The 26,956-nt window shown below is 44.5% G+C and overlaps 3 protein-coding genes across 6 annotated transcripts; 2 read left to right on the forward strand and 1 right to left on the reverse strand.

Annotated features, from left to right (window-relative positions):
• Positions 1-341: 341 nt before the first annotated feature.
• On the forward strand, positions 342-22,118 carry ktub (king tubby). 2 transcript variants are annotated; one of them, NM_137705.3, is made up of 6 exons: positions 342-1,031; positions 20,044-20,344; positions 20,415-20,882; positions 20,940-21,130; positions 21,188-21,325; positions 21,384-22,118. In NM_137705.3, exons 1-6 carry the CDS (start codon positions 990-992, stop codon positions 21,651-21,653), a joined length of 1,410 nt encoding a protein of 469 aa, NP_611549.2. In that variant the 5' UTR covers positions 342-989; the 3' UTR covers positions 21,654-22,118. The 2 variants fall into 2 exon arrangements, with proteins under 2 accessions (NP_611549.2, NP_995911.1); NM_206189.2 differs by having other exon boundaries at positions 20,044-20,317.
• CG9394 (uncharacterized protein) lies at positions 16,808-19,119 on the forward strand. 2 transcript variants are annotated; one of them, NM_137704.3, is made up of 1 exon: positions 16,808-19,119. In NM_137704.3, the coding sequence occupies exon 1, from the start codon at positions 17,023-17,025 to the stop codon at positions 19,060-19,062; it is 2,040 nt and encodes a 679-aa protein (NP_611548.1). In that variant the 5' UTR covers positions 16,808-17,022; the 3' UTR covers positions 19,063-19,119. The 2 variants fall into 2 exon arrangements, with proteins under 2 accessions (NP_611548.1, NP_001286660.1); NM_001299731.1 differs by having other exon boundaries at positions 16,986-19,119.
• Positions 22,119-22,148: 30 nt separating the features above from the next.
• Positions 22,149-26,924, reverse strand: Tmtc3 (Transmembrane O-mannosyltransferase targeting cadherins 3). Of its 2 annotated transcripts, none has more exons than NM_057898.4 (4): positions 26,816-26,924; positions 24,320-25,547; positions 23,477-24,258; positions 22,149-23,416 (listed from the first exon to the last, which is right to left on the reverse strand). In NM_057898.4, exons 2-4 carry the CDS (start codon positions 25,431-25,433, stop codon positions 22,532-22,534), a joined length of 2,781 nt encoding a protein of 926 aa, NP_477246.2. In that variant the 5' UTR covers positions 25,434-25,547; positions 26,816-26,924; the 3' UTR covers positions 22,149-22,531. The 2 variants fall into 2 exon arrangements, with proteins under 2 accessions (NP_477246.2, NP_726030.1); NM_166426.2 differs by lacking the exon at positions 26,816-26,924 and adding an exon at positions 25,816-26,000.
• Between the last annotated feature and the right edge of the window lie 32 nt (positions 26,925-26,956).

Here is a 26,956-nt window from a genome sequence, read left to right on the forward strand (position 1 = left end):
ATGCTTTGTACGGGAATGCATCCCAAAATCCCAGTAACAGGGAGTCGGGGGCGCGAATCCAAATGCAGTCGCAGTCGGCAGCTGCACATCTGTCGCTCGTAGGAAATGGAAGAGGAAGCAGCCACAGGAGGCGTTGTGCGGAGAGAGAGAGAGAGAGGGAGAGAGGGAGAGACCCATTCCCATTGAGAGCGAGTTGTGGTTCTCTCTGCCTCTCTTTCGCTGACACACGACAGGATGGCATGCTTCGCACTCCTGCTTCGGCTGGCATTCGTGTGCATGTTCCGTTTCCATTCCGTTCCGCTACGAGCACTTCGCCTGAGTTGACGGCTTCTGTTGGACGCCCAGTTGTTGTTTTGGCAGCGTGCGGTTCGGTCGACGGGTTACATCGCCTTCTCTCCTCTACCAAAATAAAGAGGCGCCAAATTCAATCAATTGGACAATATCACACGCAACTCAACGGGCACGAAAGTGTTTGTCAAACAACATAGATTGTATAACATTATAAATATATGCATATTCAGGCGGTACTCGCTCAGTGGCTAAAGCAAACATTCAGTGCCAGCGATCCGGAGAATTCCGATCGATCGCGTCGGTACAAAAAAAATTGAGCGAGAACAGGAAGAGCCGGCTGTTGGCTTCAGTCTACAAATCCTCACCCTCGTGAACACCCCTTGATTTTTTTGTTGTCGCGTGTGCTGCCGTACTACACTACCACAAACTACAAAATATATACCATACCATACAAACTGACGCCAGGTGTGCTAAATTCATAGATTCTTCTTCAATTATTTTGGTGCCCCATCGGTTTTTGTTTTGCTGCATTCATTCGCATTCGAAAAGTCGCTCTTCAACGCAAATCCCAAAACAGCTGTCACTCCCGAATATTTGCCAAATGCCTCTTCATCGGATCATCTGAATCGCGCGTAGTTAAGTGAAAATCGTCAGAGGATTTTGATTGCCTTCTGAAATCTACAGCCATAACTGCAAAAATGTCCGGAATCAACAGTCGTAATCAGAAAATGGAACAGCAGGTAAACCCAACACTCCAATTTGGCAGATCTTTTCTAGATTTTACCAAACCTATAATCTTTGATAATGTAATCTCTGAAATTTGAATTTCTTTAAATGTGTCATTCATATCCATTGTGTTTGATAATCTTCATAAAGTGGACACATTAAACCAACGATCCTATATTATAACAAAACCAATCTATACATACGACAGCGAAATTTATGAACAATTTAATGGCTACTTGTATTAAACTTTTGCTTTAGCTAAGAATTCTTTAAGAACTTTTTTTCAATTGACCATGAATCAAGGCAAGTTAGCACTGGCCTTTTAACTCTTCCAGCCCGACGGTTCGTGAATGTGGTCTAGAAACAAGAAAATCCACTCCTTTCTTGGAAAACTCGGGCAGCCCATAGCAATCAGCGCCAGCAGAAAAGGGGCCATCAGCCGGCATTACACGGAATTGTTCACTTTTTGGCCTCAAAGTTGACCGCTCTAAATGTGCCACCCCTTAAAGGCAACAAAAAAAAAAGGAAAATGAAACACCCAAGTGGCTTAACGCCTTCTCCAAGTGGTTTTGTTGTGCCCGTTTGCTCGTGGCCAGGTGTTCGTCCGTTGTCCTGGCAACGGCGTCCAAATAAATCGAAACGAAGCTCCTGGTGGTGGTGCAGTTGCTGCAGTCCGATTCGATTGTCATTGGCCCTAATTATGTTGAGTGGCACGGAACCAAAAGGCACCCTACTCCACCCACTGGCTCATAAATCGAATCACTTCGATGTGGTTGAGTTGGGCTGCCAAGTGTGGGAGGTCCTGGGTCCTTCGAGTTACTTCGATTTCGTGCCGCTATGGCTTATAAAACATTGAGCAGCTATTGACAGCTTCTTCGAATGGGAGGACATTTTGAAAACATTATGCCAAGTCATTTCAGCTACAAATGAAATAGCTTGAAAGAAATCGAAAATAAGTGGAAGCCATGGGAGCGCATTTCATTTTGATTGAATTTTAATTTTAATTATAAATTCACATTGAATCATCTCACAAATTCCCATGAATTAACACATTTCGTGATTACCATTTTAAAGCAGCTTGTTTGAATAATGTTTGCTTTATCACATTCATTTTCAAATGCGAGTATAAATATGATAAATATTCACTTGCTGAGTCAAGCTAATTTTCTTTGAACGTGTTAGCATAGAACATTAATCCTTCCGAACAATCGTTTTGGGTCATTTTCTCGAGCTTAAGCCAACACAAAGTTATATCCGCCATAAAAAAGAGAATGTGGCACAAAAAAACGGAGTCAATTTGCACTTGGCATAAATCAACAGAAAGATATATGGCAGTCAACTCATAAAGTGGTCGCTAAATATACACAAAGGATTAATAAAGTCTTCGGCCTGGACGCCAGCTAACCCACAATGTAGTATCCTTTCTTTGATTGGTGTCCTGCGTCACTATGGGCAACTACCCACACACACACACACACAGATATGTCCAGGCAGACAGGATTCTATAGTATCCCCATAGGAACACAGACAGACAGCGCAACTAGAAATATACACAATACCATTCGTTGGCATTGTTTTCGTATTGCCATCACCCATGGAATACCATTAAGCGAGGCCACAAAATCGATTCCCGCCTGGTGACGAGTCCTTCAGCTTCGCGAGGAACTGAGCCGCAGGATAATGCCCAGCAATAAGTCACACAATTGTTCACTACTTCCACATATGAATATAATATTTGCTTTCCGCAAATCGCTCAAGCTTTTCCTCACGCAAGTCGTAAAAAGAAACATTTCGGCCAAAAAAAAAGGATGTGACGCACCGACTTTTTCTAATAAGTTACTTGCGTAGATTAGGGTGAACCTTTAAAGCTTGAGAAGTGATTAAAAAATATGATTTGACTAGAGTAGAGCTCAAGCAGAAAAGAGACCCGCCATCTAACTGACCATATATAACTTTCTTTTGATCAAATGAACAAAGTTTATTCGGTGTACTTCCAACTGCTGTTTTTAGCATTAAGAAAAAGGTCCACCCTAATATGTATATTAGCCTAACTTCACTTAGCTTTACGGCTTTTGCCCTTTGTTTCGAGCCTGTAATTTTCGTTCTGTTGCTTCAAATACGAGGTTCTTGACCCAACGAGAGGAAAAGCCGGCTAAAACGAAATCGAATTTACCAAACTTTTCGTCTGACAGCCAAAGTCGAGATTTAATATTTAATAAGAATACGATACCTTATTAAATGTGCATTTGGAGCTGTCATTATGAACTGATTGATTGTTTCGGTAAGAGCTGTATTATTATTTGACTTCTGTCTCAAATTACCCGGCACTTGTAGAATCAAAATAATAACCACAACTATTTGATTAAGAATTTTGTGGAAATTTTCCATGGCCTACCGCGGATAATTTAGATAAAGGAAACACCGAATTGAACTCACTTCCATCAAGGCCATAATTATATGAAAAGCGGAAAAGCTCGTGTTATGTTTTATAATTCATGAGACCCAAAGAAAATTCAAAAATTAAAAAACCATCCATTGAATTGAGTTAACGCCAAGGAAAAAAAGGAGAACCACTTATGTTATCCAAAGAGCGATTCATTTTCAATTAAAGCCAACAAATTTTGACACATATACTAATAGCTGGCAATAAATTGCAGGATGAAAGCGTTCATAGCTCTGTGCTGGCATTTCTTTTCAACAGCTCGTTTTTCAGTTTATGTCCCTGCCATTTTCATTTGGCTAAAACTGCAGTTGGCAGTTGCCAGTTGCCGGCTTAGTGGAAAAGCTGCAAACTCCAATTTTCGTTTCCCATTGGGGACTTTAAACTTTTCCTTGCCAAAGGAAGGACATCACTCAAATGCTGGAAAATTTTACGCAGAGTAATTGGGGGGAAGATTTTTAAATTCACCCACAGGAACATTAAGTTACACCAAAAATCCCTTTAGCCATAAGAATTCATGCCTCATAAAATAAGGAATCAAATTTCATTTTCATGTAAAAGTGCCACCATTTTAAGTGCAAAATGAGTAGAGCCAGATACTGTGACATTAAATTAGCAGCTTGGGAATGTTTCGTCGTCCTTGCAGGACCTCATTTCAATTGCAGATTCCATTAGCTGCAATTTGCTAGTGCATCGCACCCGGAGCAACTGCAACCGTAGGCGGCAAACTTGATACAATTTATCAAACAGACACAAAGTTTCGGCATCACAGTTGCCCATATGCAGGATTCGAGGAGCAGCAGAGCATCCTGCCTGATGCAAATTAATTGCATTCCCGGGAAAACGGAAAACTTTCGGCACACGGCTTTTGCCACCTAAGTGCAGCGGTTTTTGCCGATTTTCCAGTAAAAACAAATTTATTTCATGCCGTATATGAATATATCTGTTTTAATTGGCAAACTTGTGGCGGCAACATACACGTACTATTTAAGGTAATATTTTGCAAATATCTAGCCACAATCCGTAAATCTGGCAATAGCAGATATATTGAATAAATATAAATGCAAGCGACGGAAATAATTGTAATAAATTAAAGTCAGACTACTGAATATGCTCACTGAGTTAAGTTAAACGTAGCTTGTTTTATTAAATCAAATTACTTGCTTTAATAGCCACCTACTTTAACTGCAATTTTATTTATACTGATCCGCATTTAAGCAACTGCATGGCTATTTTTGCTGTGTATCGAAAAATGACCAATTAAATTGAAATGTCTTTAATCGCCTTTTGCCCAGTGGTTGTGTATTGCGGTCCGCTGTCACACGTGTGGTTTGCTGCGGTTTGCTGCGGATTGCTGCGGCGGAAACTGCAGCTGACAGTTTGCAGAGCTCACGTCACTGATTAAGTGGTCGGGTGGTCTGTGGTTTCTTCTTTCATAGCCCGAATCCTTCAACTGCCATCAGTAGGCGATTAGTCCTTATACCGGGATTAGTTTTCAGAATGAAAATGGTTTGGTGCTACTAATTCTGTGCTCGCCAAATTGTTTATGTTGCTGTCTGATTTAATATTTATGCAAATTCTGTTTGCCAACAGATTATTGCACTTGTCTTTTTCAATTGTAAACTAATTAGGCCGTTTATGTGGTCGGCTAATTAAAATGCATGCAAGGTGTGGAAATAATGCGGCCTTACACCACCAGTTTTAACGAAATTTCCATTGGCCATGCATTTGCAATGGGGAAATTATGAAAAGCGATTGGTAAAATCCAGCAATGGCTTTTTGCGAAATGAAAACGGCACTCGAAATGAATGCCAACTGAAGTTGACGTTAATACAAATGGCTTATTTAATAACATTCACTGGGGAAGCGGAAATCGTTGACTTTACTTTGCTTTATTACGAAATCTTGTCTTTCCAACTTGCAATGTCCTTGCTGGAGTGTCCTTTACATTGAGTACATTCAGGTGGGTGCGGGTTGGTAGAATGGTGGCCTTTCCATTCCTTTCCATTCACTCAACTGAGATTTTTCTTTGCCGCTTTTCTTCGCGTCGCACAAAACGAAAATGTCGGAATGGACCTTAATAGTCAGATTATTCCATGTTGCCATCTTGCACAAGTCGCCAGATTTATGACACTTGCTTTTTGCCCATTTTTTGCCAGTTTTTGCCACTTTTTTGCCGGAGATTTGAGCATTTTCAACTGCTGCAAGCCCAATTGAGTCAGCCACTTCAATTTGAATTTAAATCAGATATTTAAAGTCGCAGGACCGGCGAACGGCAATGGAAAATTCAATTCTACTGGCTTTTTTGCCGTTCGCTCATGTTGTGATGACTTTTGTAATATTTATGGCAATTTCGTATTTCCACATTGCCCCCTTGGCAAATATTGTTCTTTCAGCTGTCATCAGCAAATAATACCAGTATTTATTCAATTTGTATATGCGTTTATTTTGCAAATTAATTTGCTGACTTAAGGGGCAACTGCTTGAGCTGCCCTCGTTGTGTTGAGTGTCCTCAGACTTAGCAATTCGACAAACAAGTGGACGGCCAACGGAGTTGTAAGCTAATTAAATGTTCATCATACGCCCCGTTGGCCTGCGGCAAAATTAAACACCGGCACTCAGAGCTCCACTGCTGTCCCTCATTAGAAATTTAATTAAAAGCAGCGCGGAAAAATCATATAAAAATTCTGTTTTCATTTGGGTAATGAATTTCCACTTTGAGTGTCTACTTTTCGTGTTGTTTGCCGGCTTAGTTGGCCAAATGCAATAAATTAAATCCGTTTATGAAACTGTTTATTGATTTAAAAATAAACAGCGTTTATGTAGATTGCTTGCGCGCGAGCAAAAAAAGATGCTAACAATTTCATTTGCAATTAACAAATAATTAAATTGCATGTATTTAAATGTTATTCAAATGTTATTCGCACTTTGCGAAAGTTTTTCGCCAAATTAAATTTAGAAAATGAAATAAACTTAAATTATATCCACCCAGTGACAGTTTGCATATCAAACTAAATGAAGACATAGACCTTCTGTTTATTAGTCTGCGACATCCGAGTTCCCAATAAACGTTTAGTTTTTAAATCGAGACATTTTGTGATAGCTATAAAGTCAAGGCACCCATGAAACATTTATTGCTCTCGACTTTTGGGCGCTAGTAGCGAGCATTTGAAATAAAATGCCGGACGCCTGGCGTTTTCCCTTCGGGCCATTTCGAGCCTTGTAAACGGCTGTAAACCCCACATAAAAGCGGAAAATCATCGAAGAACTGCGGATTCGGGCTATTCCGTCCGTTTTGAATCTCCTGTGGCTTTCTGCCTTTTTTCCACTGGCTGGCCATGATTTGGCTTAAAACTCCGCTTAATTACAATTTCAGCGCCATTTTCCAGCGGCAGCTCTCCGGAGATTTTCGTGGCAAAAAGCTGTCGACATCCGTAATGGGTCTCCCCTGAGTTGTTGCTGTATTTTTTTTTTATAATAAATTCAGACAAAAAGAAATAAACAATCGTGTAATTGTAAAGTGTTGCCTTTCCGGTCAGTAACTTTTGATTGCCCCACGAAGTGTGCAACAATTAGCTCGCCTAAAGTGCTTCATCTTTGCCCCGCTGGGCAGAATTCTGTGGCAACTGCCTGCCTGTTTTCTCTCGTTTTGATTTTGATTGTTTGCCGGGTCAAACCGCGTAGGCCGCACCACATCAGCACCACCAACACCCCACCTACTGGCTGCTAATTGAGGTTAACCTTAAAGCGGCTGAAAGCGAGAACTTTGCGTCGCCTTGACCAACTCTACGCCAAATTGCCACAAACTGTGGAATGTTTCCCGTGGAACAATTAGTGGCAATGCGGTTAAATGAATTAACTTTGTTCATTGGTAATCACAGGCCAAAATATATATTGTTAAGATAGTTAGATGGCACATTAATCTATTCTCACCATTCTAAGTTAAATTAGTTCCAAACATTAATATTCATTTGCATATATGAATTCGAATGAGGCATACCGATATCGATGAGAAATCAATTCCTCAGAAGCAATTATCCAATGACTCAAGTCTGTCATAAAATAGGAATGAATGCATGAAGGTTTTCCCGGAAAAGTGGAGAACTGTGGTCAAGGCTCGTCCTCAACTTTCACCTTAATTACACGAACCGCAAGTGGAAGGCCAAAACTCAAACAAAGGCACTATCATTGAAATTGGAACGCGGTCGGTCTGTCATATCGGAAAAATCGAAGCTACCACATGCGTGATTTTTGTGTGTGTGGGTTAGGAAGTGACTTAGTGACAGAAGGAACCCAAACCAATGGGCACTCGTCCTGCTGCCTTTACCAGTTGGAAGCGACAAGGCAACGTCCTCGTCACTCACTCGCCCATTCATTCATCCATTCGCTCACTGGGCCATTGAGGCATGTCAGCGTTCAGGTTGGATTAGCTCGATTATCGTTGCGTTCCTCATGGTGGGTGTCCACCCACACCCATTCACCCATCCACCCACCCACCTCCATTACTCCCATTGGCTTAGTTCTTTGACGAGCTTTGGCGCTTTGATTGCATGGATGTGCCTTTTTGCTTTCACCGGGGAAAGCAATCGTTTGCGTGCAAAAGTATTGAGTTTGTGCTTGAAAAATATCTTATTTAAACAACAATTCGATTTTTATATATTTTCAACTATGCTGTGAAGTAGAATTGGTATTTTTTTTAAAAATCAAAGTCACGTATTGCTGCTTTCTTTTTATTGATTTTGCGTTGCTGCAACTCCTGTCACTTGGCTCTGAATTGATTCACGAGTAATCCACTTTAGCCCCCTTTTAACTGCTCCACTGGCTGGGTGTGTGTTTTTTTATCGATTGAGTAGGGGGCATTTGCTCCCTTCTTGCGCCGCTTTTTATTTGTTTGTTTTGACACTGAACCACAAACGCAATGGGAGCCGTTGGCAACAGAACGCCCCCCTTGTCATGTTGCAACGTACCACGTGTCGTATGCGCGATTGCATTTCAATCAATCCCTTTGCACATTGTTTTTGCCTCAGAAAAGAGGTCTAATCTCTTTTTTATCCACTTGCCGCCGACAACAACTCTTGTATTTCTGCCTATGACAGGTGTACACAAAATAAGGTACAGATTTTCCATGAACATTAATGATTGCCAGTGACATATGACAACTCTATTGTGCGATTGACCCAACCATTAATTCAGCTTCAAGGTGACCTGATTGATTCTGATAAGACATAATAAATGGATAGAGCAATTTGTAACACAGCAAAGCTGGAGAATTAATTGGGGTGTATATAATTAAAGTGCGGCATTTGATATACGTAAATAGAAAGCTTGAGTTCTCGTAACTGAATCCCTTAATAGCATTTGCATATTTTAATCGAATTGCGACATTCCTCAGTAGATGGAATTACATTGAACGTGAAGGTCTGCAGTTCGCTCATCCATCAAGGACGATGGGGAACTATTCAAAAATGAGATATTGATTGCACACACAAAAAGCGGATTGTGGCGCATTGTTATCGCCCCCTCGTCACTCATATTATCAACTTTATAAGATGGAAAAAATGCTCAAATGAAATTGCATATCGAATTTCGCTTTGAAGGCAAACGGAAGGCATTCGGCTGCACACATATGACATGAAAGTCGAGGAAAAGCCGTGCAACTTGGCATTGTAGCAATAGTTGCATATTGCAGCAGCAACTTTTTTTCGAGCTGTTTTTATTGATAAAACTTTGTCGGAGTGACGTTCAGTGTGCCAAGGCAACGCAATCCTTGTGTGAGTTTGTTATCCTGCGTCCACATGTTTACATACCAAACTGAGGCGATGCTAAACTGTTCGTGCGTGTGGACAACTAATACTGAGTAACCGCTCATCCTTGAGCCCATCAATCAAGTTTTATTTAAAATCGTTATTTATTTATGACCTTTGCTGCATGATTTATGTGCCAGTTGAGTGGCTGCAACATGTCATGAAGATAAACCAAGAGATATTCAAGTTATTCACTTTAAAATGCCGCCTAATAAGTTGAAATGCAACTAATTAGCAGTCTGTCTGCATCCCCTGATGCAATTAAAATAATTACTGTCTGCTTAAAAGTGTCTCCTCACTTGATGAATGCCATAGCCACTTTCAAGGATGCGCAATCCAGGACTCTGGCTGGCAGATGAAAGTGAAACTTTTCATACTCAAGGCAGCGGGCGCCGCTAAGTAGGCTACAATTTTGCGCTCGTGTTTCGCCCGTCGGAAAGGAAAAGCGGAAATGCAGCAGCTGAATGCGTTCATTCCTTAATTCTGCCATGTTTACTCAAATACAGAGATTTAACTCGACGACAGCCGGTCTAATCAAATAACAATCAGCCAAAGCCAGTTAAATCTCTCTGGCCAGTTGCTGTACCGACAGCACAATGACTTATCATAATTGCAAGTGAATTAGCAAATCCCTCCGGCGGGCCATGTGGTTGAGTCCATTGAGTCACTTTCCTTCTCTGTCCATGAATATTCAATGCGACGACAGACCTTATTCATTGCCATTCAATGTGTTCAATATGTGCTGAAAGTGGTGCAGAATCCTACGCCTCATCTCCTCCTTCCGCGGCAACTTCCTCCATCCCTTGTGGCTCGTTGATGGCCCCCATCCGTCCGGTTCCGCCGCCGCCGCCGGACTTGGTAAGTTTCCCCCGTCATCGCATTCGGATTGCCATTTTCCAGTTACCGCAATCAGAGGCGCACACAGGGCGTTTATATTGAAAGTTGCCAATTGGCTGGAAAATGCCAGAGAAGATTTTCAACAGTACCCCGGTTTACTGTTCACAAAAAGGGCAAATTTCTTTGGCTAAATTACAAAAGGAAGCAATATATATAAATTCAGAGCAAAGCCGATTAAGTTGGGAAGGTTGGTCAACAGTTTTTTGCTTGCCTTGCGACAATACGTTTCATTGGAATGGGTTATTCCCTTATGTTCAAATATGCAAACTTACGACTTTTTTCAAAAAGATATAACAGAGGAAAAGAACTATTAGCATACTTAAAATGCCATCGGGATTTATTTGTTAAAAATATTCCGCCCCTTTTGGCCACACTTATGAACACCACATTTGCGGAATATTTATTACCCACATCGTATTTATCTTGAGCTCCTCCACCGCAAAGTATCCTGCCATTTGTCATACACTTTTCGCAGCAACTTTGTTTATAGTCCGCACAGTTTTGTCACCTTCAGAAACTTAGCTGCTAAATCCAAAGGATCTTAGCCAGGACCTCGCCGCACACAAAAACTTTAGCCCGAAAAACAAGTTCCCAAAAAAAAAAGTAGAGACATATTTCGTATGCAACAGGAATATCTTAAGCCCAGATTTTGCAGTCATTTTTGTGAAAGCAAATTTATCTAGCCAAGGTGGAAAAACAGAGGAAAAGTAATATCTCGTAAGTAGCAAATAAATATGTGCGAAGGATGCCAGGAGTAGAAAAAGGAAGAGATTCATGTGTGGCCAGAGGATTACCATATTGAACCAGGGAAATACAAACGGCAACCGAAGAAGAAGAACGACTGGAGCAATATACCACCACGAACTTAACTGGGGAATCGAGCAGGATGTGCTCGTCCTGCGTATGTATTATTCCCCACAGGACATGTACAGATGCAAGGCACGTCTATGTGTGCATGTGGGCCATTCATTTAATGTGCACACATTACGATAGTCCTTAAGATACCTCACTTTTTGGGCTACGTTTAACTTTAAACTTTAAACTTACGCCATTCAGCCATTTGAAATACGTGAAAGGCCATTGAAGGTTGCTGGTTGGTTGAGCGATGAAACAAAGGACCTGGCAAAAATTTCGGCTGAATGCCTTTGAGATTTTCTGCACTTTTTAAAGGTTCTTTCAGCTGCTTTGGTCGGTGGTCAACGTTTTTGCGCAGACAATGGCTTGCGACACACTATCATTAATTAAAATTTCTACTTTTTTGCAAACTTAAGCTCATTTCAATTTTGCTTCAAACTTGGCGCACTGCGTCGAATAGAGCGGGAAAAACTATAGAATCGCTGAAAAGTTGCCATGCCATGGGATTTTCCAGTGGGCCAGCATATATTTTTCAGCAATAAAAACATTTTTGTAGCCAGTTGCAACTGTGTGCAATGGATGAACCAAAACTTTAGCAATTTATGCATTTTTATTCGCATTTTTGTAAGCACAACGCAAGCATCACTTGAGTACATACATTCGGTGTGGAAATATGATTTTAGATATTTCATTTCCAACCCACCAGAGAATTGCAGTTCATTTTTTATTCCTGCTCGTTAGCTGAATGTTCAAAGCCGTAACTTTAAATTATTGGGAAAATGAAGGGAGGGAAGTGGAAGTTCGTGAGGAGTTAACAACGCGTGTCGTGTAATTGGAAAATGCGGTTTTTAGTAAATTGGTAATTTCCAGGGAAATTTTCCTTCTTCCTCGCTCTTTCATAAGCAACTATGATCAATTCTGCTCTAAAATGGTTATGGTATGTTGTATTATTCAAGATTTGTGGCCTCTTTAAGTGAATTATTCCTAGTATTCATTGTATTCATTATCAATGCCATGTGGGTGAGTAAAGGCAAAGACCAGGTTCATTAATATTTGGCTTGCCAGCACCTTTGGCTTTCTACTTTCGCCTCATTCCTTCTTCAAACGTTGTGGAAACAGCCTTTGGCCAGTTAAGGGGAATCTACAAATGCACTGAGAAAAATTTAGACATGTTCTTGAAAAGTTAATAATAGTATAGTATTATGAGTATTTGGCTCATAGTGAAATATCAAATATATAAGAGCATTTGTTAACTTGTTGCCTGTCAGCATCTTAATGTGATAAATAGGCATTTCTAGTGTACGCCATTCGTATTCATATTCCCGTGGCAACAATAGCCATACAACCAATTCACTCCTCGCCACCTGCCAACTCTTTGTGTTTGCCCCGTGCAAACAATTCTCGACGAGGAGTCCATCGGGGAATGTGCTACATGTGTGCACATGTAGATCCTGGGAATCGGGAGCCAGTAGGACAGCGGGACTTAGGCTCCTGGCGGGCGAACACATGCCACAGTGGCAACTGATTTGACCCTTCTGCGGGGAGAGCGAAGCTCCCGGCTGTTTGCACAATGTCCCGATGCAGGTGTAGGAGCGTGAACATGAGCTGCCCACGGGGACAGCAGAGGCGGAGACGGAAGGACGAGGACGAGGACTGAGGCATCTGGCATGGTGCCTTGGCACTAACGAGTGAAGTCACGGTCTTTCCGCCTGTCAGCCTACTCCTGGCCATGGGTACATACACGCCGACATTGCGACACCCACAAATATGTAGGACAAAGGATGAGAGGCGCCGCGGGATGTGTTACTTTGACTTCACGGCACAGTGACTTGGACACCGTTTACCCTGGGCAGAATTTACAGACAATTTCCTTAGTCCTTACAATAGAGTAAAGTTCATAAAGTGAATGGATTGAAAGAAAACAGATTAAACAGTTCATATGACTTAAAAGTAACCATTGATTATAGCTATAGCTAACTTAAGTAAGGTTATAGATCACATCCTTATTATACTTTTCTTTGGGTAATTGTATATTATAATATTTATAATATTTCTTGGATGTGTATATTTTATAGACGTGCTATTCAACTGTGGCAGCGTTCCATTCGCGATTGTTTTCTATTCCTTTTCACTTGTACACTCACTTGCCCCTCGTCACATTTCATTGCATACAACTAGGCGCCCACCCACACACACACACACATGCAGCAGTCAATGTCGTTTGTTGTTTGTTTTTGGCTTTTGTTGACATTCTTGTTATTGTTCGGAATTTCCCAACAAAAGTGGCAGGCAGGGGGGAATTAGACTAAAAATGTAACTAATTTGCGCCCGAGGAGCTCATGCGTCTCGAATGGTCCTTGGGTGGATTTGTCGAGACTTAATAACTTTGTCAGCGGGCTGGCAGCCAAGGAATTTACACTTGTCAGGTCCCCAAAGACGGAAATCAAAGTGCTTGCCAACAACATCCAGCCAAGGAGGAGCTGAAATATGTGCCTTGGGGGCCAAAAGGACGAAGGCAAGCCAGGCCGCAGCAATTTTCTTTTTTCCATTTGTTGCTTTTCCTGTGGCTTTTCAGCATGCAGATGCAAAGGATATAGCTCGTAAGCCCTCAGATGCCAATTGGTTACGTGCAAACAACCAAGATAGGAGTTAGGTTTGATTTTAAGCCAACAAAAATACATTCAATCTTGCCTATACAGAATGTAATTGAAAGAAGTTTCTTAAAAAAATAGATAGAGATTTTATTAAGTCTATGGCTTTTCTCTAGGTGCACAGACATCCTCCAGAAACCAGTTTGCAAATTGAACCCAGGATTTTTCTCTGCTCTCGTTCCAAATCCCAATGACTCAATGGAATTAATTTGCTTTTCATCCAAGCCGGATATTGAGTTCACCTGTCCTTAAACGCATGGCTTCAAAGCTAAATTGGAAAAATAAAAAAAAGAGTAGTGGAAAAAGGACTCATTAAATTTGTATTACAACCTTCTATTGAGCAGCGTGTTCAGCGATGTGTTAACCTATTTGCGAAGCCACACCACACAAAGTGAAACATTCATGAGTGTGCCACATGAATGTCGAATACCAACTGTAAAGTTGAACAGTTTGCCGAACTTTTACCGGCGGAAGTTGGTCATCACATAATTTTAGATGCAATTTTATTAGCAGCCACAACTTTGTTTCAATTTCATCGTATGTTTCCATAGATATGCTGGTCAAATTTATTTATTAAATTTCACACACTGCATTTTAAAGTTTCTTTTGGGAAATGGGTAACGAGCAACCGCAATGTCCGACTCTTAGTTTGACTTTTTGGAATAACATTTTATGGCCAAGCGTTTCGTTGCACATAGCCAAATCCATAAACCAATGTCCGCAAGAGCTCTTTATCCCACTTTGGTAACACATTTAAGTAAAGACACCCCGAACCACATCCAAGTCATCCACTTTCGGCTGGTGTCTCCATTGTGAGGGAACAATGCGAACATGATACGCCCGGCATGGTCATGGCTTATGGCTTAATGAAGCGAGGACGTAAATGAATGTCAATATGACCAAAACCAACAAGGGCAGCTGGAGCAACAAATAACCGGATGGTAGCTAAAGGACATGTTGGTCGGTCAATGGAGCAGGACGGAGGAACTGATGGTCATGCCCCTCGTAATAGTTGCCACGCAGCTTTGACACCATGCCTTACACTTCGGGGGTTAATGGCCGGATCGTGGAGATAGCCAGGCTATATCTATTCCCTGTGGGCAAGCGTGAAAATTGATGAACATTTTTCCAGCCCATCGGTAATTCGATTTTGTGTGCGTGCGTGCATTTATTTGGGCGATAGAGTCGACTAGTTGAGCAACCCTTGCTAAAATCTATTAGAACCCATTAAAGTTTTTGAAATATTAGAGTGATTTACATTAGCAAGGGAGAATTCTACACTTGAAAAGAAAACTTTAAGAAGAAACATCCTAAAGTTTAAATGGGGATCGAAGGGTAGATAAAGTTTGTTAAATAATCCAGTTGTTTTCAAATCAACATTGATTTTAAGTTTTCATGTATATACATAGATTGTTCTGCAACCCAAATTCCAATGAAATTTGTCAATGTTCGTTTGTGTTTTTGTTGGCTGTCGGCTTTTTGGCATGCGGAAGCTGACTTGAGCCGCTGTAATACGTGCATATAATCCTTTATGCCAAAACACATCAGCAGCCAGCCAGCAGCGAGTCCTTGCCAACTTGAGAGCTGTATGATGCCGATGAGATGGGCGGGGCGGGGTATTAAGGGGTTGATTTGCTTGTCCTGGCTGTTCTGGTATTTGCAAAAAACAAACAAACAAACAAACAAGGGGCGGGCGACAACAGAAAAAAGCCACAATGTTCGTATGGCTTGTTGGCGCTCTCAATTTCCTTTCGCTGCGCACGGGGCGTATGAGTAATCATTTTATTACGCGAACCCCAAAATTATGCTACACACCGAATATCAGCTGCCAACACAGATGTTGACCTTCTGTAATGTATAAGTGTGTGTTGTTGTAAGTGTGTGAGTGTGTGGGTGTGTGTGGGTGGGTGGGTGCTCTTTGTGCTCGTGCCTTTTATTGCGAGCAAGACCCCTTCATTACGTATACGCAAATTTGTCTGGCCCTTAAATTAAAATAAATGCGCTAAGCACGCCCAAAAAGTTGCTGAGAAACATTTGCACATTTTCTCATATATTATCGTTAATTCAGCTTCCCGCACAAAATGCCTTTTGTGTGCGAAATTGAAAAATAATAAAACCATGTGAGTATGCATTAAGCGAAGGATTACGGCTCAAGAATATAAGTTTTAGGCCAATGCATTTGAGTTTATAAGCTGCAGAGATTTGTGGCGAATATTAATTATACGCAATAATTAATATTAAATTTTAGTTAGCTCATGCATCTCCAAGAAAGTTATCTAAGTCTATATAGCTAAGTTAAATCTTATGCCTTGCCTCATTGACTGCCCCATCAGCCAGAAGCGAAACTTTATGCATTCGCTGTTTTATAGTTGTTATTTATGTCAAATCGTTAACGAACCCCTGCAACGAGTTTGTGTTCTACGCTGCTCCACTTTGCGTTTCCAAGTTTTTTTGCCCCATCAGCCCAGCGGATTCGCCCAAGGCGACGTCACTCGTTTTTTTACCAGCTCCGCATTTCCCCTCACGGTTTTCCGCATTCTGTTTAGTACGTGCTCACGGCTTCAGTTCTGTTTTTTTTTCTGCCAGCCAACTGATTTCAAATTTTCACACAATCGCGTTTTTTTTTTTCACATAAAAAAAGTGTAAACATGTCACGGAGGATAGTTAGCTTTGAGAATGGAACTTGGTGCATTCCGAATATTGTTATTATTTGCGAACTGGAATAGAGAATATAAATCCAAACAATGCAATACTCTTAATTGAGCGCAGCGGATGAATTACACGGACGTTGACAAACTTTCACCATGTGAATTGCTCGACTGGGGGTCAGCCACCACATAAGGGGAGATCTGTGGCTTAGTTTATGGTTTGTGGTCTCCATATGTAGCTATTCCATGCCATGCCACCCCATCCGAAAACCCAATTCCAATCCCACCCACTGAAGGTGAAGCTTTTGCGCAACACTCGAAATCAAATTCATTTAAACTGGCACCGCTGATGATGATGACGTGGACGCCACCCCAAAGCTTTCGCATCTAAGTCCGTAGCTGTATCTGTGAATGAATCCGTAGCTGTAGCTGTATCTGTATCTGTATATGTATCTGTATCGGTAAGTGCACGAGTTTTAGGCACACGTGCATGAACAGAACGGGTTTGACCGCCGGCCCGACGAGACGGATTTCCCTATCGCGCCGTGACTTCGATATCACGGAACCTTATCAACTCGGGTACTCGAAGATGTGGCCACTGCCATAAATCTCGTCACAGTGATTCCAGTGCCAGGAGAGGTGGTGGTCAGACGCCTTAGCACCAAAAAAACCAGAACACAGTTCCAATTCGTGCGCCGTCGAGGGCAGACATGTCGGTGTCCTGGTCGAAGACTTTCGCGGCATTCACCGTCGCCTGGCTCAGTGCCCTGTGCCTGCTGCCCGTGGAGACATTCTGTGACACCTCCTACTACGAGAAGTACTACGCGGCGCGGCGCTATGTGCCCCTCAAGCGAAATGCTCCGCTGGTCTTCAACTTTACCCTAACGCTGCCGGATGCGGATCAACTGGCGTCCTTCGAGCGGCCCGCCCTGGTGGGCAATCTGCCAGTGCTGGGCGCCTGGCAAGCGGGACGCGCTGTGCTCCTCAACCGCACTGCAATCCTGAATGTTTGGAGCGCCTCCGTGGAGATACCGCAAAACAGCAGCGTTGAGTATCGCTACTTTGCCGCCGCCGTTGGCCAGAGTGGAGCCGTGCAGATTCGCCGCTGGGAGTCGCATGTCCAGGCAAGGACCTTTAATACCACCAAGTTCAGTGGCAATCGCAGCGATGAGTTCGGACTCATTGGCAATGAGCGCCAGTTGTCGCGTGGCTGGCTTCAGGACTCGGGCAACATTCTGCAGTTGAAGCTCTTCCGCGAGGCTCTGAGCTTGGAGGAGCAACCGGAGGTGGGGCAGGAGAAGCTGCGTCTGCGTTTGCAACCAGTAGATCCAAAGACTCTAGCGCCCATCCTAAGTTCGGCACGTGCCAATGTGGAGTACGTGCGAATGGCGTACGGTGACAGTAAGCTGCGGGTGCAGCCGGAGTACGGAGTGCCCTACGCCACCGGTGACATCCTCATGTTCCATGTGAACCTGGAACAGCTGGATCGAGTGGCCTATCTGGTGGAAGTTTATGCCGAACAACCGGATGAGGACCTGGTCCGTCTCCTAGGATACTCGCACCTGCTGCACACCTCGTTCTCCGGCACTGAAGGCGATGTGTCCATCGACCTTATTTCGCCGCTCTGGCAGCGCGTGGTGGGTCAACTGCGTATTGAGTACCTGCACATTCGGCCCATGGAGAAGGATGGCTTCGATCTGCGCACCAGCTTCGCCAACTACTGGCGCTCCAATTGGACAGCCCTGGAGATTGGCCATCGGGGATTGGGAAAATCTCTTACGGTCACCACGAATGCGGCTCCGCTTATCGAGAACACGGTGGCCACCATGCTGGCCTCCTCTGAATTGGGCGCTGATCTCGTGGAGTTTGATGTGCAGCTGACCAGCGACCTGGTGCCCATCATCCACCATGATTTTTCCATTCGCGTCTGCATTGACTCGAAGACCCCAACGAGCAAAGATGATTTGACCGAGGTGCTGCTAAAGGACATATCCTATGAGCAGCTCAAGGATCTGAAAACCTACCAGATCGTGGGCAACAAGATTGTCGAGTATCCGGCGCACAACAACGTGGAACCGCCGGAGCAGCGACTTTTCCCCACACTGCAGGACTTCTTTGAGCGGGTGAACCTGTCCACCGGATTCGACATCGAGATCAAGTGGCCACAGCAGAGGGCCGATGGACTGTTTGAGAGCGAACAGACGCTGGACAAGAACCTGTTCGCGGATCGCATTCTGGCTGTGGTGCGACGACATGGCTGCGGTCGACTCAATGTGATCAAGAGCTTCGACGCGGACTTATGCTCCCTGCTGCGCTTCAAGCAGCACATGTACCCGGTGCTCTTCCTCTCCAGCAGCAAGGAGAACGTCTTCAACGATCCCCGCACCAGCACCGTGGAGCAGAGCGTCAACTTTGCCCAGGCCTTCGATCTGGGCGGCGTGTCACCCAACGCCGTGTTCGTCAAGGCGGATCCGGGTTTGGTGCAACGGGCAAAGGCACAGGTGCCCATTGTCCTGCTCTGGGGCTCGGACCTCAAGGATCGGGAGTCCATCGACTGGTTCCTGCAGCAGGGACCCACTGGAGTCATCTACGATCGACTCGACCTCTGGCTGGGCGCCAACAGGACGAGTGCGTTCGAGGCGGAGCAGGATCTGCCGGGCTACTTCCAGCTACAGTGCGATCCGGCGCCCAAGGAGCGCGAGGTGAACTCCACCATCGAAAGCATACTGAGTAATGTTAACTTCCTGTAGTGAATTCTGTAGAGCCACCAGAGATATATACATCATGCAATAAAATAACTAAAAAGGATATCTATTGAAAGTTTATATTTAATATTTAATATGGATTCTTTTTTGGCTATAGAAATTGGAAAATACTAAATTTTATTTTTGATTACCCTTTTAATCATAGACAAAACGACATTTCAAAGTGACTAGCTTACGAGTATTTGAATAATTGAAATATCGATTGCTCGTTTTATGGCAAGCAAAAGGGCACATTTCTTTATTAAATATTAAAAACATGATTTAAATATAAATGATTTTGGGTATTACATCCTTTTCTTCGTCCTGAGAAGCAGGCGAAAAAAAGAAAAGCCATTAAGCTCGGGATACTTCGCTTGATTTATATGCGCAATTTCAGCGCAACTTTTGACAGATACGGATTTTGTTTTCCCTGCTGATAAACGTGAACGTGAACTTGAAATTTAAATCTTTAATGAAATCATTGCCATCACAACATCAACCGCTGTCCCACATGTCGTTTCACTTCCACCTCCATTTGCATTCGGATTCGCACATGGATAGTACACACTGCGGTGGTGCTGATGGATCTGCTTGGTGCTCTCTGTTTTTGTTACCCCTTCGGGATGCTGGGCCAATTACCTGCTGAGCGATTTGCATTTTTTCCGGAGGGGATTAGGGGTATCCATGCATATGCAAATATTATGGCATTTACTGCGGTTATTTATCCGCTCCGTGGGTGTAAATTTAGTTTCAGCAATTTGTTGCAACTCGAAACTGTGCCGCCTAATTGGGTTTACAGAAAATCAAAAATAATTGCCATCATGCCAGCAAAACATTCTACTGGCTCCTATCAGTCAGTGCACTTGAAATCGCAATTATTTGATTTATTATCTTATTACCTTAGGTGGTTCGTTATCTTAGTAATCCTTGAGCGAATTGCGATTAGAGCTTGAAGTAAACAATATTTTTGATTTAACTGCTTTGCAGCGCCAGCTGATGGAGGCCTACATCCGGCAGAAGAGAGCCTCGCCGGGAATGGTCCAGGCCAGCGATTTGCAGATCAATCGACCCATGTCCGGGATGCGCAGCAACAGCCGGGAGCTGCACGCCTACGACGGACCCATGCAGTTCATCAGTTCGCCCCAAAATCCGGACCAGATACTCACCAACGGCAGTCCCGGCGGCATCAATCCGGTTGCCATGAACACGAGTCGCAATCACTCGAATAACATGCGCAGCCTAAGCACCATCAACCAGGAGGGTAAGTGGTCGTACACTCCAAGAAAAGGTAGTTAGGCTTCCATATATAATCAGAAACTTAGCAGTAGTTATAACCATGGAACTATTTTGCTTTTCAGCTGATCTCATAGAGGAGATCTCATCGCACGAGTTGGAGGACGAGGAGAGCAGTCCGGTGACGGTGATTGAGCAGCACCAGCAGTCAGCCTCGCACAGCGCCAACTCGACGCAATCGCAGAAACCACGTGCCCGCCAGCATTCCTTTAGCGACAATCTGGACGAGGATGACTACACCAATCGCAATGTGGCCGGTGCTGCTCCAGTGCGTCCCGCCGGCATGGCCTCATCGCCGTACAAGGACGCAACGCTGGACGGCAGCAGCAACGGGACGGGGAACGGAACTGGCGGCGAGTCCGAGGGAGATGTCATCGGCAATATCGACCAGTTCGTGATGCAACCAGCGCCACAGGGAGTGCTCTACAAGTGCCGCATTACGCGGGACAGGAAGGGCATGGACCGCGGCCTCTTTCCCATCTACTACTTGCATCTGGAACGTGACTACGGCAAGAAGATATTTCTGCTGGGAGGTGGGTTATTGATAGTGATCCTCTAAAGAGCTGTCTAAAATTTGATACGCTTATCAGGTCGCAAACGCAAGAAGAGCAAGACATCCAACTACATTGTCAGCTGCGATCCCACGGATTTGTCTCGCAATGCCGATGGCTTCTGTGGCAAACTGCGCTCTAATGTCTTTGGCACATCCTTCACGGTCTTTGACAACGGCAACAAGGAGAGCACAGAGAGTCCTCGACTCGACTTGGCCGTCATCATTTATGTAAGTTCACAAAGTCAGTGCAAAGGATAACTATCTTAATATCTAACTTATTCACAGGACACCAACATTTTGGGATTCAAGGGGCCACGCAACATGACTGTTATACTGCCCGGCATGACTGAGGACGATCAGCGTGTCAAGATCAGTTCGGCGGATCCCAAACAGCAGGGCATCCTTGACCTATGGAAAATGAAGGTAGGCAGCATAGGATATTCAAAAAAAAACCACCTACTAATTTTCGAATTTTTAATAGAACATGGACAACATCGTGGAGCTGCACAATAAGACGCCAGTGTGGAACGATGAAACCCAATCGTATGTGCTCAACTTTCATGGGCGCGTCACCCAGGCGTCGGTGAAGAACTTTCAGTTGGTCCACGACTCCGATCCGGAGTACATAGTAATGCAGTTCGGCCGCACCTCGGAGGACGTCTTCACCATGGACTATCGCTATCCCCTGTGCGCCATGCAGGCATTCGCCATTGCCCTCAGTAGTTTCGATGGCAAAATAGCCTGCGAGTGAGCTGGCTGGGATCCTCGGGTTGGCCCGTTGCCTTATGTACAGCTGATTATCTGGAGTGCGGATCAAGTCGCTCCGGGCGGATCATTGTTGAAATTATTATCGGAAATCTAGTCACTCGAAGTCGGGTTTTGGTAGACCATCGTTGAAATGAGTAATGTAGTTAGTAGCTACTCGTATCGCGTATCATTGTATAACGTATATTCAGAATGTGCTCACCGATTTTATAAGAAATTATTTAGGACAGGTCCTACAACTTTGTAAATCTAAATGTGCCCCTTTTAGCGATAAGTTCACTTGTAAGCGATTCGAAGTCAAGGTCATTTAAAGTAATATCAGTTTTATAATCAGCATATAGCAACAAATCAAGGACTAATGTAAACTATTTAAAATGCCACTACTATTAGTCGGTAAGAGAGCACTACTAACTTGTACTAAGCTCTAAATAAATACAAACAGCTATTGATCAAAAAATGAAACTTTGTTGAAAATTCGTTTCTTGTTTTATACGTATCATTTATTTTAGTACACGTCCTAACGTTATTTAAATAAATGCAAGACCGTCAGGCCTTCATATATAAATTACGTAATCTATTTACAAAAAGAATATCAGATCTCACAATACGAATGGCATGGTACCTGAAATCCAATCCACACACAAAAATTGTATAAATATCTTCAAAACGAGTATATGATCAAAGAATTACGTTAATAACTAATAAGTACAACGGAATTGTGTGGAATGGACCACATATCTTCACTTTGTGTTATTTTTATCAGACTCCGTATGTCTCACAGAATGTGGGAACCTTGCGTTCCACTAACTCAACTCTTGTCTTTTTACATGCTCATAACTGCTATTTGATTTACGCTAGCTTCTGCTACGATCGTTTACGCGATTTATGCGTTGGTCGATCCTGGGGCAGTTTAAACTCAAGCGGATCGTAGTCCTCATACGCGAGCTTGCGCTCTGGCGCCGACTCAGGTAACTTGTTGATTTTCTGCAGTCGTGCAAGGACAATCTGCAAATGCCGACCGATATAGTCCTCGGCGGGTGCCAAGCGTTGCGCGTACTGCAGGCATGCAGCTGCCTTGGCCAGCCGCTTACGTTCCACGAACACCACACAGAGATTGTGCAAGCCCTGAGTGTTGTGGGGATCGTAGTGAAGTATGCTGCGATAGCACTTCTCCGCCTCATCCAGATCCTTCATGTGATTAATGTAGATGTCGCCCAGCAGGATCAGTCCTTTAACATGCGACGGATGATGTCGAATCAGTTGATTCAGAAATGGCACTGCATCCAAGGGCCGTTTTGTATCGGCCAGTAGCAGAGCCAGATTAAAAAGTGCACTACGAAAGTCTGCCTTTAGGTGTATAGCTCTCTTGAAAAACTGCTCAGCCTCGTCGAAGCTTGACTCGTCCATGGCCAGCATACCCAGGTTGAAGTACACCTTTTCGTTCTGATCATCGTTCTCCAGAACTTTGTACAGCCGAGAGCGTGACACCCGGCGGGCCTCCTCGCCACCGAGTTCCTGCAGCAGAATAGCCGAGTTCAGCAATGCCTGTTCGTGCTCCGGATACAATTCGATTGCCTTATTAAAATACACCTGCGCCTGCTGGCTCTTGCCCTGCTCTAGGAAAACTACGCCCAGATTGTAGTAGATGTCTGCATTTTCATTATCATAAAGCAGTGCCTGCTCATAGACCTCCTGCGCCTGAGCTGTGCGATTCAACTTCATAAGAATGTCGCCACGATTGATGTAAGCCTGCAAAATAAAGTTTTGTAAATATGAGCAGCACTAGAAAAATCAAACTACAGGCCTTACTTGAACATAGTCACTCCTCATGCTGATAGCCTGGCGATAGAGATGATCAGCCTCCTCCAGACGCGTTTGATTTTTAGCTATGAGATTCGCCAGGTTGATAAACACATTCAAGTGATTGGGAGCGATGCGCGCATGATAGCTGACACCCGGCTTAGCTTGTGGAAACAGAGCCTTAGCCTGAACATAGGCTTGTTCCGCCTCTGCATACCGCTTGAGATTATTGAACGTGCGACCCACATTGATGTGTGCCCCGATGTCATCGGTCTGAATGCGCACGGCCTGCTGGAAATAGAGCAATGCCTCTTCGAACTTCCCTTCGTTCTCCAAAGCGTGTCCCACGTTATTGTACAGCTTGGCGTTGCGCTGATTTACATGCACACCAGACATGAACAGGGAGTATTCTGTACGCCAATCTAAATTGCGTTGATGCGTTTTCAGCGCGTGCGTGAGGAGCAGGATAGCGAGAGCAGCTTGTGAAAAACGTTGCCAGCTTAGGCTTCCACGGCGCTGAAGCTGCTCAAAGCCATAAGCCACCAGCAAGCAGTACCCCATGGATGGCATGTACAAAATGCGTTCTGCCACCACAAATCCAACGGGGAAGAACAGATTAGAGGCTGGGAGAAAGGGCAGCACCATCCAGCCCAGGCACATTATAAGTGTCCGCGACAGGGCCAGATTGCGGGTAAAGCAGGTCTTGGCGACCATAGCCCCCAATGCCAGAAAGGTAAGCAAAGTGGTTATGTTGCGGGAATCCGTGAATCCCTGCAGCAACGGAACAGTGCCTAAATATAGAGTTTACTTGATTACATTGAGCTTCTTTTATACTTTATGGACATTACTCACCCATTGTCCAGTCGCAGCAGAGCAGCGATGGGCATAACAGCAGCCAGCAGTTCAGGTAAATGAGGTAGCCGTAGGTAAGTTGTCTCTCAGGAGTATCCGCAGCAGAGGCTGGATTATCAAACCGCGTAAAGATGGGTAACTGTGAACCCATCACGTATACACGTCCCACCAGGAGGGTCAACGTGATGCCAACCAGGAAGCTCAAACGTTTCCACAGCGTCGACGATGACCAGCGTCGAATTCCCGAAGGATTCGCCAGCTTTGGCGACTGCTGCTCGGTCCGCTCGTCAAACAGGCGCAGCACAAAATGGCAAAGGTGCAGTGGCCGTAGTTGATGGACTACGAACAACTCATAGACCACGCATATGCCGGCAATGGTGATGCCTTGCTCCTTGCACAGCATGGAGGCCAACAGGCAACTGCCAAAGCAGCCAAAAAGCGTCAGCCAATTGGTGCGTCGCGGACAACCCGAGTCGCCGACGGACTTCGCGTAGCTAAGAAAGGCGGCCAGGAAGCAAATTGAAGAGAGCAATTCAGCACGCCCGACGACGCCAGTAACGGCCTCTGTGTGAACTGGATGCACGGCGAAGAGCAGCGAGGCCACGAAAGCGCATGTGTTGAGCTGGGAGACGGATGACGAGGATGGTGCCGAGATGGCATTACTGCCCGATGCGGCACACTGACGCAGCAGCAACCGGCAGACCCGACGCCACAAAAGGCAGACCGACAAGTGCAGCAGCAGGTTGACGAGGTGGTATCCAAACGGCTCAAGTGCATGCAGCAAGTAGTTGAAGCGGAACGTCAGCACGGTGAGTGGGCGATAAGACTTGTGGGACTGCTCCTTGCGCATCGGCGTCCCCCAGAAGTCGTTCAGGAAAACGTTGATCAGCGGAGTGTGCGGCCTCAGATCCTTGTTGTCCCTGATTGCGCTGATGTCATCGAAAACAAGCCCGCACTGAGTACTGTTGTAATAGCAGACTATGCAGGCTACGCATATACACAGGAACTCGAGCAGGTTGCGCTGCGGCGAGTTTGTGGCTCCTTCCCGCTCCCGTTCCCTCGGCAAAGTGGAGGGTGCATACTGATGGATTCCGGGGTTGGGGTTCGTTGACATGTTGATTTCGCGTTACTTCGTGAAAGGCGTCATGTACCCACAATTGTTCGTTCAGGCGGCGAAATGTTGCATGTAGGGCTTTACCCAGCCACGGTCGGCAGGTCCCTAGATGGCCTGGAAAAAAATGAGAAAGTGGGAAAACCATTAGTTTAAGTTAACTGGAAACTAATTAAGTATACAAGTCCACCAATTTAAGTATAGACACTTCCTATTAGTGAGAAAGCCCCTAAATGTAGGCAACATACATATCTATATATTTTTTTTGAAAGGGGATTCCCCCGAGCAACAAAATTGTGCAGTAATGTATATGTAAGCCCTCGCATCTTTTCTGGATACACACCCAAATCCTCTTACTTTCCATAGTCCTTCATCCGCAACTTACCGATTTTCCCCCAAGTCAAAGTCTTTTTAAAGACAAACTTTCTACCGCTTTTTATGAGCACTTGAAGTTATACAAAGAAGCAAAAACTGATTGCGGAAAAAATCAATTAATACGCAACAAAGTAACTCCTTCCCGGTTACTGTCCTGGTTACCGACTGCACACACAAAAGCCCGAAGTTAACAAAGTTGTAACCCGGGCGGACCGACAGAGCTCCGGATCCGGACTTTGGGTACGCACAAGTACAAGTATGCGGACGGAGAGCGCTTTTAGAGAGGCGAAGAGCGCGTGAGAGATTTGTTTGCATAAACTGTTGTAAATGTTGCGGGACCTGGAGCATTACTAGGCGGGGCACATCGGTGGGCAGATGGGCGGATGCCACAATGTTGCACTCAATGCCATCGATTTTCCGGGCGTTCAGTCAAAACAAACCACCACAAGCGAAGTAAGCGCTCGTAAAGAGCGAAAAAAGGGGCCTAGCTTCAACGGGAGCTGGAGAGGATTGCATCTCAGCTGAGCGCAACTTTGTTGCACGACCGACTTTTCCCGAAGGACGACCGGGCGGGCACGTGCTCCGTTTACCCTTATTCCATTTTCCCGCCAAGAGCGACACATGCGCGGTCCCGCATCCTTGCACTTTCACTTGCCAGGACGTGCGCTCTCCGTGCTCATGGCTCTCCCGCTCGCCGAGCGCAAATTAATGGCCGTGTGTGTTTTTGTAAAATTACTTTGACCGAGATACGGGGCACTGGAGAAGGATAAGGACATGGCGATGGCTATGGGCGCTGGAACCGGAGAGCCAGCCGCATGTCCTCTCCCATTTTAGTGACATGGACGCCATTACAACGGCGATGGCCTCGCACACGCACACAATCACACGGCCGCAAACAAACCCGATTTGCCAACTTTGTTTCAATTCGCCAATAATTACAATGTTGCCCAGCGAGTTTCGAGCACCGTTTAACAGATGGGTTCTCACACACCGCCCTGTCGTTCACATACTTGTTGAGGTAGTTCCATGGCATCCAAAACTGAATTACATTTTAATAAAAATCAGTGCCAAATGCGCGACTTGTACGTGGATTATTGTTGTGTTATCGATACGCCGATAGGCTGGCTTCTCTTCCTCATCCCTGCCAGCCA

This window comes from Drosophila melanogaster, chromosome 2R (assembly GCF_000001215.4).
Source record: "Drosophila melanogaster chromosome 2R".
NCBI lineage: Eukaryota > Metazoa > Arthropoda > Insecta > Diptera > Drosophilidae > Drosophila > Drosophila melanogaster.